General features: G+C 32.4%; 1 protein-coding gene across 1 annotated transcript; it reads right to left on the bottom strand.

Moving 5' to 3' along the window:
- Positions 1 to 1,472: 1,472 nt before the first annotated feature.
- On the bottom strand, positions 1,473 to 2,157 carry LOC109221158 (disease resistance response protein 206-like). Its single transcript, XM_019385622.1, has one exon. The coding sequence runs from the start codon at positions 2,124 to 2,126 to the stop codon at positions 1,566 to 1,568; it is 561 nt and encodes a 186-aa protein (XP_019241167.1). The 5' UTR covers positions 2,127 to 2,157; the 3' UTR covers positions 1,473 to 1,565.
- Between the last annotated feature and the right edge of the window lie 12,319 nt (positions 2,158 to 14,476).

Here is a 14,476-nt window from a genome sequence, read left to right as displayed (position 1 = left end):
AAAATTAGGTTTGCTTTCACTTATAATTTCCCGAATAAAAAAAGAAAAAGAAAGTTGACCAATAACAAAACGTAAAACCTAATATAAAATCCCAACCTTTTCTGAAGTTCTTTTAAAAAAAAAAAAATACAAACAAAGGTTGAACTGAAAAAAAATCATTTCAGCAAATAATTAAGCAGGTTAGCTTATTTATTACACCATGGAATGTAGTATAATAATGTCTAGTAGACGTACATAAATATCATGCAGGAAACAAGTCAATGCAGATGTATTTGTGAGACAGATTTAGCTAGCGTTTGGACATAGATTTGATTAAAACTTGAAACAAAAGTTTTTGAAGTTGTATTGAAAAATAATTTTTGAAAGTTGAAGTTATGTATGAACATGCATTTTATTTGAAGAAAAGTTGAAGTTGTATATGAACATGCATTTTACTTGAAGAAAAGTTGAAGTTCAGTGAGTGAAAGAAAAATTTTCACCCAAAAACTGCCGTAAACCAGTTTTTGAAAACTTGAAAATTTTTGAATTTTTTTCCTCCAAAATACGATCATATTTCATAAACAAACAATGTTTTCAATTTTTTTTTTTTTTTTTTTTGAAAAAATAAATCCAAAAATCTATGGTAAAATGGGAGCCTAATTTATACACACCGCTAGTTAATAGTACTATTTATAGATGACTTAATTGTGCAAAAAACTTGTACTATGAGAATTGAGAAGTTAAACTCTTTTAAGACTAACGAACAAAATAATTTCCGCACATATCACTAATTTTGATGACAAAACAAGATGCTAATTGCTAAAGCCTTACAGTATAATATTGTAATTTATTTATTTGTTCATTTTACATATTATTATGCTCATAAATTGGGTTAGGAATTGCCTATAAGACATCAAAGAGCCGGGCAAAATTTACAGCCTTCCAATTAATTGGAATTCGTGTTGGGTAGGCCTACTAAAACGATAAAACATTCTTTATCAAAAATTCTCCATTTCTAGGACTCGAATTTAAAACCTTTAATTAAAGGTGAAGAGACTCCAATCGTCTCTGGCACCCATATAGTTCTTCTCCCATTTCTAGGACTCGATAAAACATATAGATTATTTATATGTTTTTTAATAAAAATAAAGGACTAAAATTGTTCAGATGCATATTGAAAAGACTATTTTAAACCAACCCCCAAACATAAGGGATTAGTTTATAAAAATTTTCAAGAAAAGAACTAGTTAATTTGGTGAAATTGCGTTACGTGACTAAACAGAAAAAGAGAAAGAAAGATGAGGGCGCATTACCTTAAAATGCGTTACCTCACAAACGAAACCCTAACATAATGAGGATTGAGAACATATTAATTTGTCAAAAGCAAAAAAAATTATTTCCACGATTTTATTTATTATGCTTTCTGAAGGCTTATCTCAAATTCAAACTCTCATAGACCGCACAAATACACAACTCATGGAAAAACAACAAAATAAAAAGCAAGAAATGTTTCATGACCCTTTATTATAAGTTGAAGTCATCCTTCAACAAAGATTAACATGCAAATAAAGAAAAAAAATGAGGAACTAGAGCAATTTCCAACACTCATACAACTTAATATGGACGCGAAGTCGAAAATAAACACTTCCTTCAAATGCATCAGTGCTCAAAGTTGCTATTCCTCTAGCCATGAAAAAATCACCAGTTCCACCAATTACTGAAATATCCCTAGTTTTGTTCATCAAAGGGTCATGACCAGCAAAATTCAAGCTTCCTTTATAATCAGTATTATTGAACACAAAAGAGAAACCAAGCCAAGAACTAAAAGTGTCCATTTGATCGTAAAAATACATGCCTTGTGCCCTTCCAACTGGGGTTGAGTGTAAATTGTTGTCGAGTGTAATTGGATCATCAAACACAATTAAGTCCCCAAAATTGTTAGGACTTGCCATTATGGTCCTGTTTCCCCATTCTGGCGCGCCAACTATGGCTGAAGTCGCGTTCTTATAATTTTCACCATTGTAAACAATATCGTGAAAGTAAAATATCATTTCTTTACAAGGATCGCGAGCACGACGAGTGTAGCTCTGTGCAGAAATGGAGAGAAGAAGAATGCAGACAAATGCAAATAATAATTTAGAGGCCATTGGTAGCTAGACAATAGCTCTTTGCTTTATGAGTCGTGGGAAGGACTGGTTAATCTTAGTCTCTTTATATAGAGTTCTAAGCTTATGTTTTTGATGAAATAAAACTTAAGTTTTTGTTTTCTTCACCAAATTAGAATTAAATGTACCATGCATTTGGAATTAGGATAGTGATGTTTCAACGTGATATTTCTTGGTTTAATATAATTAGCCGAGTATATTGATCAATTTTTTGACATTTAAGACTAGTTTCTATTTGTTGAACCTGCCTTAAGCGAACGGATAGGTAAAATCTTGTAATTACTAGTGGATCTAAACAATAGGCTTTAATCAAGAATAAGGATTAAATAAAGTCAAGAATCTTTGGTCACAACTCATTAAAGTAATTATTTGTCACAATAGGAGAGGAAAATTTTATAATATGTAGCGTACGTATTCACTCCAGTATCTCAAAATAATCGTGTTTTAACCTTTTTCTCGTTTTAGGGTAATTAGTAGGGGTGTACATAGGTTGGGTTAGTTCGAATTTTGCAATTACCAAACCAAACCAATTGTGTCGGGTTATTAAATCTAAACATCAAACCAAATCAATAAAATTCGGATTTTTCGATCTCGGATTTTCGGGTTATTCGGGTTTTTTTCCGGTAAAATCTTCGTAGCACAAAAGATATAACTTGTGCTAAAAAAAATTCTTTAATCCATGTAAGATACAACTATATAAGGTATTTTTCAAGAAGATAATATAAAATATGAGATGTGTCGTGGCATTATCCTAAAATATTCAACAATAAAGACAATAAAATTATGTAATATAAATATTGCTAATTAAAAAGTCATAATAAAAATAAACATAATCTGAAAGTACTAAGTCATGCCAAATAAGTAGACTAATAAGGGAGTATTAATTAATTACATGACAAAACGCTAAAGAAAAAATAAAATAGGTTATGCATTTTTATCTAAATCATTGCAAAACAAAAAATAGATATTCAATACATTGTCGTTCCTAGTATTGAATTGAATGTCTTTTGTTAGCGTTAGTATTGATTTGATTTTGATTTAAACTTTTGTTAGCATTATTTAAGTTACCTATATTAATGGCTATAAAACTTAGAGTAATTTTCACAAACCACTATTGTTTAGTGGTTATTAGCTAGCTATAGCTACCATTTACTAAATTACCTCATATAGCTATGTTTTCAATTGTTATAGAGTGTATTCGATGTATTTAAGCTACTGTATTCATGAATAGAGTAGCAAAACTCGGTGTGAAACAGGGGAGTCTAGCTAAGCAACAGTTGTATTCGATTGTATTTGCGAGCTGTATTTGTGAATACAGTAACGTAAACTGCGTAAAAAATGGTATTTTTAGCTGTTTAAAACGGTAAGTGAATCAATTAACGCGAGAGACTACTAATATAACTCAACTAACTCAATTATAACATGCAAAATCTGTATTTCACGTTAAAGAAAAGATTTTCCAGCCGAAAAAGACCACAAAACAGAGCAATCCCTAGATTCTCAATCCCTCCTTTTTCTGTTGCGATCTTCTGTAGATTTTCAAAACATGTACTCATTTTAGATGAATACATGTATTTGGAATACATAACTTTTTCATAAGTACAACAATGGAAGTCTTATAAATACATCTAAATATATCTCAATACAACTAAATACATCTAAAAACAAACAGTGTAAGTCACTGTAATAACTATTTATCAGTAAAATACAGATAAATACATGTATTTGAAATACATAACACATTCATAAGTACAACCGTGGAAGTCATCTAAATACATCCAAATATATCTAAATACATCTAAAAACAAACAGTGAAAGTGTTGATTCTTTCGGAAATTTCTCAAATTGGGCTTGTTTCAATGTGTCATTGCGTATTTTTGTTCTCTTTTCCGCTACTGTATTTGCTGGTGAACCTGCAAATACATGTTCCGCTTGCGTGATTTGCAAATTGAAAGATGGCCCTTCGAAATTTAGTGCTTTGGTCGGTATACCTCGGATAGCCCTCTTGTAAGGAGTTGAATCAGCCATTGAAGAAGAAAATTCGAGTTTTCTGTAAAAGGATAACAATGGTGATTGTTTTTACAAAAAAAAAAAGTACAAATAAACAGAATAATACATGTGCCAGCGAAAAACTAACAAGTTTAACACTTACCACAACTTTTTTGGGCAAACAATTTTGAAAATTAAGAGAGAGAATGGAGATGAATCAGTTGATAATGGAGGCTGTATTCATGGGGAAGATACTGGGTTGGGAGAGAGATAGTGGAGAGAGAACGTGGGTTTAACAAAATTGTATACAATACCGATATTATTGGGAGAGAGAGAAAAGAAACTATAAGAGAGAAAAATATTTCACATCGTATTTAAATGGCTTAACAGTAGGAAGTGACCATAAATAGATAATTCGCTATAAAACCTAAAAGGTAGTTATATAATATAATTTTATAACACGGTATTTATTTATAATAAATAAGGTATAAAGGTTTGCTATAGGAGGTAAAAATTCCTAAAAGTTATTGGAACATTCAAAAGTTCTAAGTCCAACCTTGAACTAATAATACCTTAAAAGATAAAATTATGAAAAAGTTTAAGAAATATTTATGAATTACATCACAATAAGTATATTTATATATTAAATATATCTAAAATTTCTATATATGTAATGTCGGGTTTGTTTGATTTCGGTTTGACTTTCTTTAGTTAAAACCAAACCAAACCAGTTATGGTCGGGTTTTTTTTTTCAACACCAAACCAAATCAAACCAAACCATAGTCGGGTTTTTTTTCTCGGTTTGATTCGGATTATCGGGTTGGTGCAATTTGTCGATTTTCTTTGTACGCCCCTAGTAATTAGTATGGAAAATTTACACTAGGAAGTTGATTAGCTATAAATTGGGTATGAAAATTGAAGCTCTACATGGACGTACATTATTTTGCGCTTGGTTATTATTATTATTATTTCTTGAATTTTTTTTGAAGGGGATAGTTGCTAGTACAAGATTTCAAATTCTAGACAAATTCTTCAAAAATGTTTTTTCAGCTAAGGAAAATGAAAAGTATTAGTACAACTAATACCAATAAATGTTTAAATTTAAGCTGAGTTCTTACATGTCTTTTGATCAGTAAAAAGCACAGAGTTTGTCATCATCAAAAAGGGGGAATTTGTTGGCCCAAGAACAGGTAAAGTTTTGAAGAATGACAAATGAACTCAGTCATGGACCAGGTCCATCATGTGAAGCACAGTGATGATCAATCTACACATGTGAGATGCACGTGAAGGAGATAATTCTCATTGATCAAGCAGCAATATCTCCTGAATCTGATCGAAAAGGTTGCTTATTGGATAAGGGGAGAAAGTCTCCTTATGTGAAGAGAACACAATTCGGATAAAAAATAGTGTTGGAGTTTGTGTTGTTCAAGGACTCAACTTCGATGGAAGATCAGCAATTGAGTCTCAATCAAACTCAAATTACTAACTCATTAAATAATAGTGATTGTTCTCTTTTACAGACATTGCACAAACGCAGAAGTTAAACTAAATTGAGAGCAAAAGAGCGAGGCAATTTTGTAAGCAATTTATGTGAGATTTGAGTGTGCATTCCTGAAGCTACTTGGACGAGATAGAAGAACCAATTCAATTGTGTCTTTCTTTTATTCTAGTTCAATTGTAGTATGTGATTTAAACTTGTACCTTTCAGCTTTTATAGAAGCAATTATATTAGGTACTTAGAGTATTCAAGTTATATGCTAACTTGAAGTTGTCGCAACAGTTAAGGCTGTGTGCTACAACGGGATTAGAGTTAATCCTTCCGTTTACAAGAGTTTTGTAAATGCTGTTTTGGCTCAGTGATTTTAGTGGAAGTTTGGGAAAATCCTACTTAGTAGTAGGTCGTGATTTTTTCACCTTTTGAGCCAGGTGTTTTCCACGTAAAAATCTCTGTGTTCTTTATTTTATGTACTTATTATTCCGCAAACAGTAGAGTTAATACCTAGAAGAACCAGGTTCTTCTAGAGCGCAAAATTGGGTACCACACAAATCACCCCCCCTCTTGTGTGGTATTGACGTATAAAACATCAGATGTGCACAATGCATTCGTTAATGGAGATCTTGATGAGGAGGTTTACATGACATTATCCCTGGGCTTTGGTAGTCAGGGGGAGTCCAAAGTGTGCAGACTACTCAAATCCCTTTATGGGTTGAAACAAGCCTCAATATAATGGAACCTTAAGCTCACACAAGCCCTCACCACTGCTGGTTTTCAACAAAGCAAGCATGAATATTCTCTATTCACTAGACTTGTCAACAATAAGTTTGTTTTAGTCCTTGTATATGTGGATGACATCTTGGTAACAGGAAATGATTTAGAGGAAATAAACCAGGCTAAAGCTTCACTTCAACAGAATTTCAAGCTAAAGGATCTAGGAGAACTAAGATACTTCCTAGGAATTGAGTTTGCTAGATCAAAGGAAGGGATACTTATGTCACAAAGGAAATAGGCACTTGAGATGATTTCAGAAATCGGTTTAGCAAGATCAAAACCAAAAGACACACCTATGGAACAAAATTTGAAGCTCACAAGTGTGGAGTTTGATGAATGCACTAACACTGGCAACCACGATGAAAAATTAGTAGACAGGGGGAGTTATCAGAGACTCATAGGGAAGCTACAATACCTCACAATCACCAGACCTGACATTTCATATGCAGTCCAGTGCCTTAGTCAGTTAATGCATGTACTAAAAAGATCACACTATGAAGTAGCACTATATGTAGTGAGGTATGTTAAGCAGCAGCCAGGTTTGGGATTACTTATGCCCAGTAAGAGTGAAGAGCAGATACATGCATTTTGTGACTCAATTGGGCCTCATGTCCTATGTCAAGAAAGTCAGTGACAGGGTACTATATAAGACTAGAAAATTCACTCATCTCTTGGAAGACAAAGAAGCAGAACACCATTTCAAGAAGCTCCGCAGAAGCAGGGTACAGGAGCATGGCAAGCACAATTGTTGAACTAGTATGGTTGAAGGGACTATTAGAGGAACTGCAAGTAAATCTGACTTCACCTATGGAGCTATACTGTGACAACAAGGCTGCACTGCAAATTGTAGCAAATCCTATGTATCATGAAAGAACAAAACACATAGAGATAGATTGCCATTTTATCAAGGAAAAAATTCAGCAAGGATTTATCAGAACTGATAAGAATGGACCTTGGGCCTAACTCAACCCCAAAAGCTAGCTTATGAGGTGAGGATTGTCCAAGACCATATAAGGAGACCGAGATACCCATAACCCACCGATGTGGGACACAACTCAACACCCTCCCTCACGCCTAGGCCTGCAACTGGAGCGTGGACAATATAAATAGGGGCCCAACATCGGTAGCAATAAGTTGGGATGGGCCTAGCTCTGATACCATGATAAGAATGGACCTTGGGCCTAACTCAACCCCAAAAGTTAGCTTATGAGGTGAGGATTGCCCAAGACCATATAAGGAGATCAAGATAACCATAACCCACCGACGTGGGACACAACTCAACAAGAACAGCCTATATTGCTACTCAATGTCGACCTGCAAATATTCTAACAAAGGCATTGGGACGTCAGCAGCACATGGTTCTTTTATCCAAGTTGGGAATGAAAAACATCTTTCATTCACAACTTGAGGGGGAGTATTGAAATACATAGTTGTACACCATGTAATTATATTAGTACTCTTCTAGAAGAGTAATTAGTTAGTAAAGTAGTTAGATGGTTAGTATAGTAAATGTCGGTTACTGTATATTAGAGGTTAGAAGCAATAAAACAGAAAATTCCCAAATCTCTCTCTCTCTCTGACTAACTGCCCTTCTTCTTCTTAGCTCCATTTCTTACCTTCTTANTTTCCATACTCGATCTCATAGATACATATAGAATTCTGCGGAAAGCCGTATTCGATGAAAGTCGTATGTACGGCTTGGAGGAGATCTTTCATATCTTTCGAGATCCACCCTACAATATGGGGTAAAAAAGCCAAAATAAGTGATTTAGCCCTTATAAAAGAAAACTGATTCTTGAACCCCTTTCACGCTCATGTCACGTCGAGGTACTGCAGTAAAAAAAAAACAGCAAAATCCGATCCAATTTATCGTAATCGATTAGTTAACATGTTGGTTAACCGTATTCTGAAACACGGAAAAAAATCATTGGCTTATCAAATTATCTATCGAGCCGTGAAAAAGATTCAACAAAAGACAGAAACAAATCCACTATCCGTTTTACGTCAAGCAATACGTGGAGTAACTCCCGATATAACAGTAAAAGCAAGACGTGTAGGTGGATCGACTCATCATAGTTATATATTAAATATATCTAAAATTTCTATATATGTAATGTTGGGTTTGTTTGATTTCGGTTTGACTTTCTTTAGTTAAAACCAAACCAAACCAGTTATGGTCGGGTTTTTTTTTTCAACACCAAACCAAATCAAACCAAACCATAGTCGGGTTTTTTTTCTCGGTTTGATTCGGATTATCGGGTTGGTGCAATTTGTCGGTTTTCTTTGTACGCCCCTAGTAATTAGTATGGAAAATTTACACTAGGAAGTTGATTAGCTATAAATTGGGTATGAAATTGAAGCTCTACATGGACGTACATAATTTTGCGCTTGGTTATTATTATTATTATTATTATTATTATTATTATTATTATTATTATTATTTCTTGAATTTATTTTGAAGGGGATAGTTGCTAGTACAAGATTTCAAATTCTAGACAAATTCTTCAAAAATGTTTTTTCAGCTAAGGAAAATGAAAAGTATTAGTACAACTAATACCAATAAATGTTTAAATTTAAGCTGCTAAGATGTGAAATTCTGAACTAATGTACAGAAGTTTAGGTTTGCTTTCGCATATAATTTCCCGACAAAGAAAAAGAAAAAGAAAAAGAAAGTTGACCAGACCTAAGAGGGCAACAAAAACGTAAAATCTAATACATAAAAAGGGGATTTTTACCACCTTTATTTAGGTTCCTTATTAATTACTTTGTATATCTATATTTACAAGTTACATACAAAATCATTAAAAAGAAAGAAAAAAAAAATTTAGATACCTTAATTGTAGCATGTCAGTTACATGACACCTAAACCCATTTTCAATAACCTCCCCTACATTTAAGATTCTATTTCTTTTTTTCTCTCTTTCTTAATAATCACCCAAAATCTCTCTTTAATTTTCAATTCTTTTCCTTTTCCAAAGGTTTTCAAACTCAATTTTTCTTTCTTACTAATAACCCTAAATCCCTATTTCTTATTGATACAATGTAGATAGAATTTGGAACATTGCTCTAGAACCAAGTAGTCGGTAAGTTTTGAATCTTGTTTTCTTTCTTTCTAAAATCTTTATTGTATATGATACATTAATATCCAAAACAATACTCGATACAATACTAATACAACTATAATACGATTATATTAAAATTTTTAGTATAGAGTTGTGATTGAAACTTGAAGAAGATGAAGATCATAATTTATCACAATTTTTCAAAAATGTATCGCGATTGTGTTATAATTGTATATGTATCATAATTGTTGCATGAATTGTATTACAAATGTATGATAATTGTATATTCATTGTATATTGTTACGAGCAGTTGTGAGATCGTGACGAATTTCACAGTTTGTACCACGGGTATGATAATTGTATATTAATTTATTAATACTATATCGGTTACTATTTTGGGTATTAATGTACCAGATACAAGTTAGATACAATTGTGATACAAGTATGATACAATTATATTTTAGTCATTGATGTATATGATACAATTCAAATACAATTATGATACAATTATCATACATTTCTGAATGTTTTTTAATAATATAAAGTCGTCAATTATGGGAGAGAGAAGATGGAGATTCTGACTGTAGATTAAAGAATTTTGATGTAAAAAAAAAAGGAGAGAGAGAAGAGAAGAGAGGAAAAAAATAAAAGGGTGTAACTGAATCCCTTAATTGAAGGCACTAATAATGGGGTGAGAGCCTTTTAAGGAGCAACGTATACAATTTGTAAGAAAAACCTAGATACTTATTAAAAACTACAAAACATAGAGAATATATGTAAATAAGTTTCTAATATAGTATAGCTAGGTAAAAATCCCATAAAAAAGACGCAGCATTTTCTAAATATTCGATGTGCGTTAGCAAGTTTTTGTTTTTTTGAATCGGGATAGTTGCTAGTACAAGATTTCAAATTCTAGACCAATTCTTTAAAAATGATTTTTCAGTTAAGGAAAATGAAAAGTATTAGTACAACTAATCTCTACCAATAAATGTTTAAATTTAAGCTGCTAAGATGTGAAACTGTGAAGTAATGTACATAAGATTAAGTTTGCTTTCGCATATAATTTCCCGACTGTTATAAATAGAATTGTATTTATGGTGAATATCTATATTTAGAGAGATTCCAGGGTTCATTACTTGGTGGCTAAGTCACCCTCTCCCTATAAATAGAGGGTTCTATTCTATTGTAATTCATCCCAAATCAATAAGAATTCTCTCTCTCTACTTTTCTCTGCAATATTGTTCTTCTACTTTTATTGTTTTATAATACGTTATCAGCACGAGACTCTAACCAATTGAGTAGAAGTTTTGGGATGGAGCATAATGGTTGTCAATTGTTCCATGAACTTCCTTCATGATTAAATTCTGGATTTAAGGTAAGTATTTTACTTTATTTTTCTCTTTTAGATTCTTGACATTCTATAATTTGATTTTAAATACGAGCAAAGACAATAAATTTTGATTATAACTCTAATGGAGTTAGTAAGAAATTATAACCACCCAAAGTGGTAAAATAGTTATCCCTTGCCATGATTGTGGGCAAAGAATTGAAAACCCGTCCCATTGAATTTGCTCCATTCTCATTCCCTTAAGAGAATGTGATAGCAATATGTGACAAGTCTGAAAGAAGACAAAATTATTACCATGAAGGTATCAATGGATGTGGACGTGGCAATAGACGAAATTATAATCGTCATCATTGTGATAATGAGAATAATAAGGATTCTCAAAATAATCCTTCACTCTCTGAAAGTAATATTTGTCATCGATTTGACATGAGATTTTATAAAGCACATATAGATGATTATGGTCCATTCATGATGTGAATGTGACAACATCTGATTTATGAATACATATTCATTCTTGGAGGAATATGAACGTGCTAGTGGTAGTGAATATACCACGCTCACCTCTAGAAGGAGGTTTGAGAGGAAATAAGAAAATAATGTCATTATTATGGCATAAATGGTCATTGGTCACGTACTTATTGTACGCCAAAATATTTTGGCATTGTGATTATTAAAAGACAATGGTAATGCAAGAAACATATCTTGCACATAATTTTGACCATAACCATAATGGTATAACTTTCTCTTTAAAAGAGATATTCACCATATGGATGTTGATGAATATGTGGTACTACAAAATTAATTGAGAACTCTGCAAGAGCCAATTATACTATTTTGGAGAAACAAAATTGATTACCAATAAGGTATTGTGTTGTAGTAAGTCTCAAAGAAACTTATTCAGTTTCCAAAGTATACGCGAAAGCGATTGATTATATTGAGACTATAAATAAAGGAAAGATTTAATATCTTCTATTACTACAACTTGTAGCGGGGTAATATGTATGTGAAAAGCTACCCGCTTTATTCTCCAGTTTGTACTACACAAACAAAAGAATGCCACAATAAAAGGAAGTTTATTGATATAAAAACCCATATCATAATAAACTTGGAGTTTATTGATAATTACACACGTCATGGTGTAAATCTGAAGTTTATCAATATTGATAATTTATTCAGTTGGCATAATTGGTTTACCCATATCATTTAAGTATGATGTGCAAAAATAAAAGAGAATTCACATGGGTAAATATTAAAGAACTAGAAAGTTCTTTACGAATTCTATTATGTTGCCTGTTCTCATTAATTAATATACCAATTAAAATTGGGATTGAATCCCATGAATGCTGGAAATATCAAAGGTGAATATAGGCCCATTCACCTGCCATGTATACCACATAAGATGCATCTATGAGATGGTTACATGTGTGATTATTAATAACCCGCAACATGGTATTTGCGAGGTAACTTGCTCAATAATTTAATTTCGAGCATAATTTCCAGATTTTCTATTCAAGAAGTTCATCTTGATAAGTTGGTTTACATCACAGTGTTTAGCAAAATGATTTATTGAGTGCCTCCACTTAATAGCTAAACTATTGCTTATGAGAACAAAGTTATCTATATCAGTTTGATATAGGTTATATACGAAAGTATATTACATTCTCCCCTCACAAGTGGTTATGGGTCAGGAACCAAATAATTCCATCTTATTATTATTGATGTGCGGTGTATATTTTGATTAACACCATAACACACAAAGATGGGTTCTCAAAGTTGAGGAAACAAGTTAGTTTTTCTAACATGAGGGGGAGACATGATAAACAGTTGAGAAAAAGTTACGTGGAATGAATTATCATTTGTACATCTAGATCCTCGATTAAGATAATATGAACTTAAAGTTCATAAAAGGATAATTCATCTGCAATATATTGCAAAGCATGCCGGACTCATTTGCTGACCCAAAGAAAGTAACTATATTCTCAATGCAAATGCTCCTATTAAGTCCTAGAAGGACAAAGTCTGTGGTACGCTTAAAGCATATAGACAAATCGGTTTCAAATAAACTTCTTGATAAAGAAGATGAGCAAATGATCAAAATGATCATAATAAAGGAGGCAAGTGATCTAGAAGATTACATGACATAATACTTCATTAAATCTCAGGAGAGGTTTAGGTACCTGAAATGAATGAAGAGATCTCTATGTTATGTCTTTATGAAAAAATATTGAAACCGATATAAAATGTTCGTCGACGACATCTATATTAGCGCTAAGTATAGATGAGGATCTTAAATATGTCGAATATAGACACAAAAATACTGGCCAAATGAAAGAGACACAATTCGAATAGAATTTGTTTCATACGAAAGACATATAGTTTTGGACCTTCAGTTCAAACACTTGAAAGTATGAAGCCAATGATATGTGCAATCAGTTTTCGATATCTTATTTGTCTAGCATGACATGAAAACTTGATATGCATCTAATTAAAGTCCATTATATGACTTATATGACAATCCTTGAAGGATTTAAATTGCTTGAAGCATATACAATTCTTGATCTTGAAGTACTACTTCCTCAATGCAATTTGTGCACAAATATATCTTGCTATAACTATATGCATGATAATATGATAGCAAGAGTTTTCACCTCTATGTGAAGATATTGAACTGACGATTCCAACAAGATCATACGAAGATAATCCATCTCTATCAAGAATGATGATTTCAAGGTGCAATATATTCATTCAAGTTAATATGGCTGATTTGTTCATCAAATCTCTACCAAAGATCTTTTGAAGATGGTGCACAAGATTGGAATGCAAATGCTTAAAGATGTGAATTGATGCTCTCATCAGGGGGAGTTAATACGCGTTGTACTCTTTTTCCCTTACAAGGTTTTGTCCCACTGGGTTTTCCTTGCAAGGTTTTTAACGAGGCAACCAAAAGGCGTATTATTAGATATGTGTACTCTTTTTCTTTTTCTAGAATTTTTTTCCCACTGGGTTTTATTTTAGTTAAGGTTTTAACGAGGCACATTATCTGTTGAATAGACATTCAAGGGGGAGTGTTATAAATAGAATTGTATTTATGGTGAATGTCTATATTTGGAGAGATTCTAGGGTTCATTGCTTGGTGGCTAAGTCACCCTCTCCCTATAAATAGAGGGTTCTATTCTATTGTAATTCATCCCAAATCAATAAGAATTCTCTCTCTCTACTTTTCTCTGCAATATTCTTCTTCTTCTTTTATTGTTTATAACACCGACAAAGAAAAAGAAAAAGAAAAAGAAGGTGTTGACCAGACCAGAGAGGGTAACAAAAACGTAAAATCTAATACTGTAATGAAACAATAAAAGAAAAAAATAGTATTGCAGAGAAAAGTAGGGAGAAAGAATTCTTATTGATTTTGGAATGAATTACAATGGAATAGAACCCTCTATTTATAGGGAGAGGGTGACTTAGCCAGCAAGTAATAAACCCTAGAATTTCTCTAAATATAGACAGTCACCATAAATAAAATTCTATTTATAACACTCCCCCTTAAATGTCTACTCAACAGATAACGTGCCTCGTTAAAACCTTAACTAAAATAAAATCCAGTGGGAAAAAATTATAGAGAAGTAAAAAGAGTACACATATCTAATAATACGCCTTTTGGCTGCCT

Source organism: Nicotiana attenuata, unplaced genomic scaffold (genome assembly GCF_001879085.1).
Source record: "Nicotiana attenuata strain UT unplaced genomic scaffold, NIATTr2, whole genome shotgun sequence".
NCBI classification, from domain to species: domain Eukaryota; kingdom Viridiplantae; phylum Streptophyta; class Magnoliopsida; order Solanales; family Solanaceae; genus Nicotiana; species Nicotiana attenuata.
Note: the sequence above shows the minus strand (reverse complement) of the source record. Positions and strands in the feature narration are given on the sequence as shown.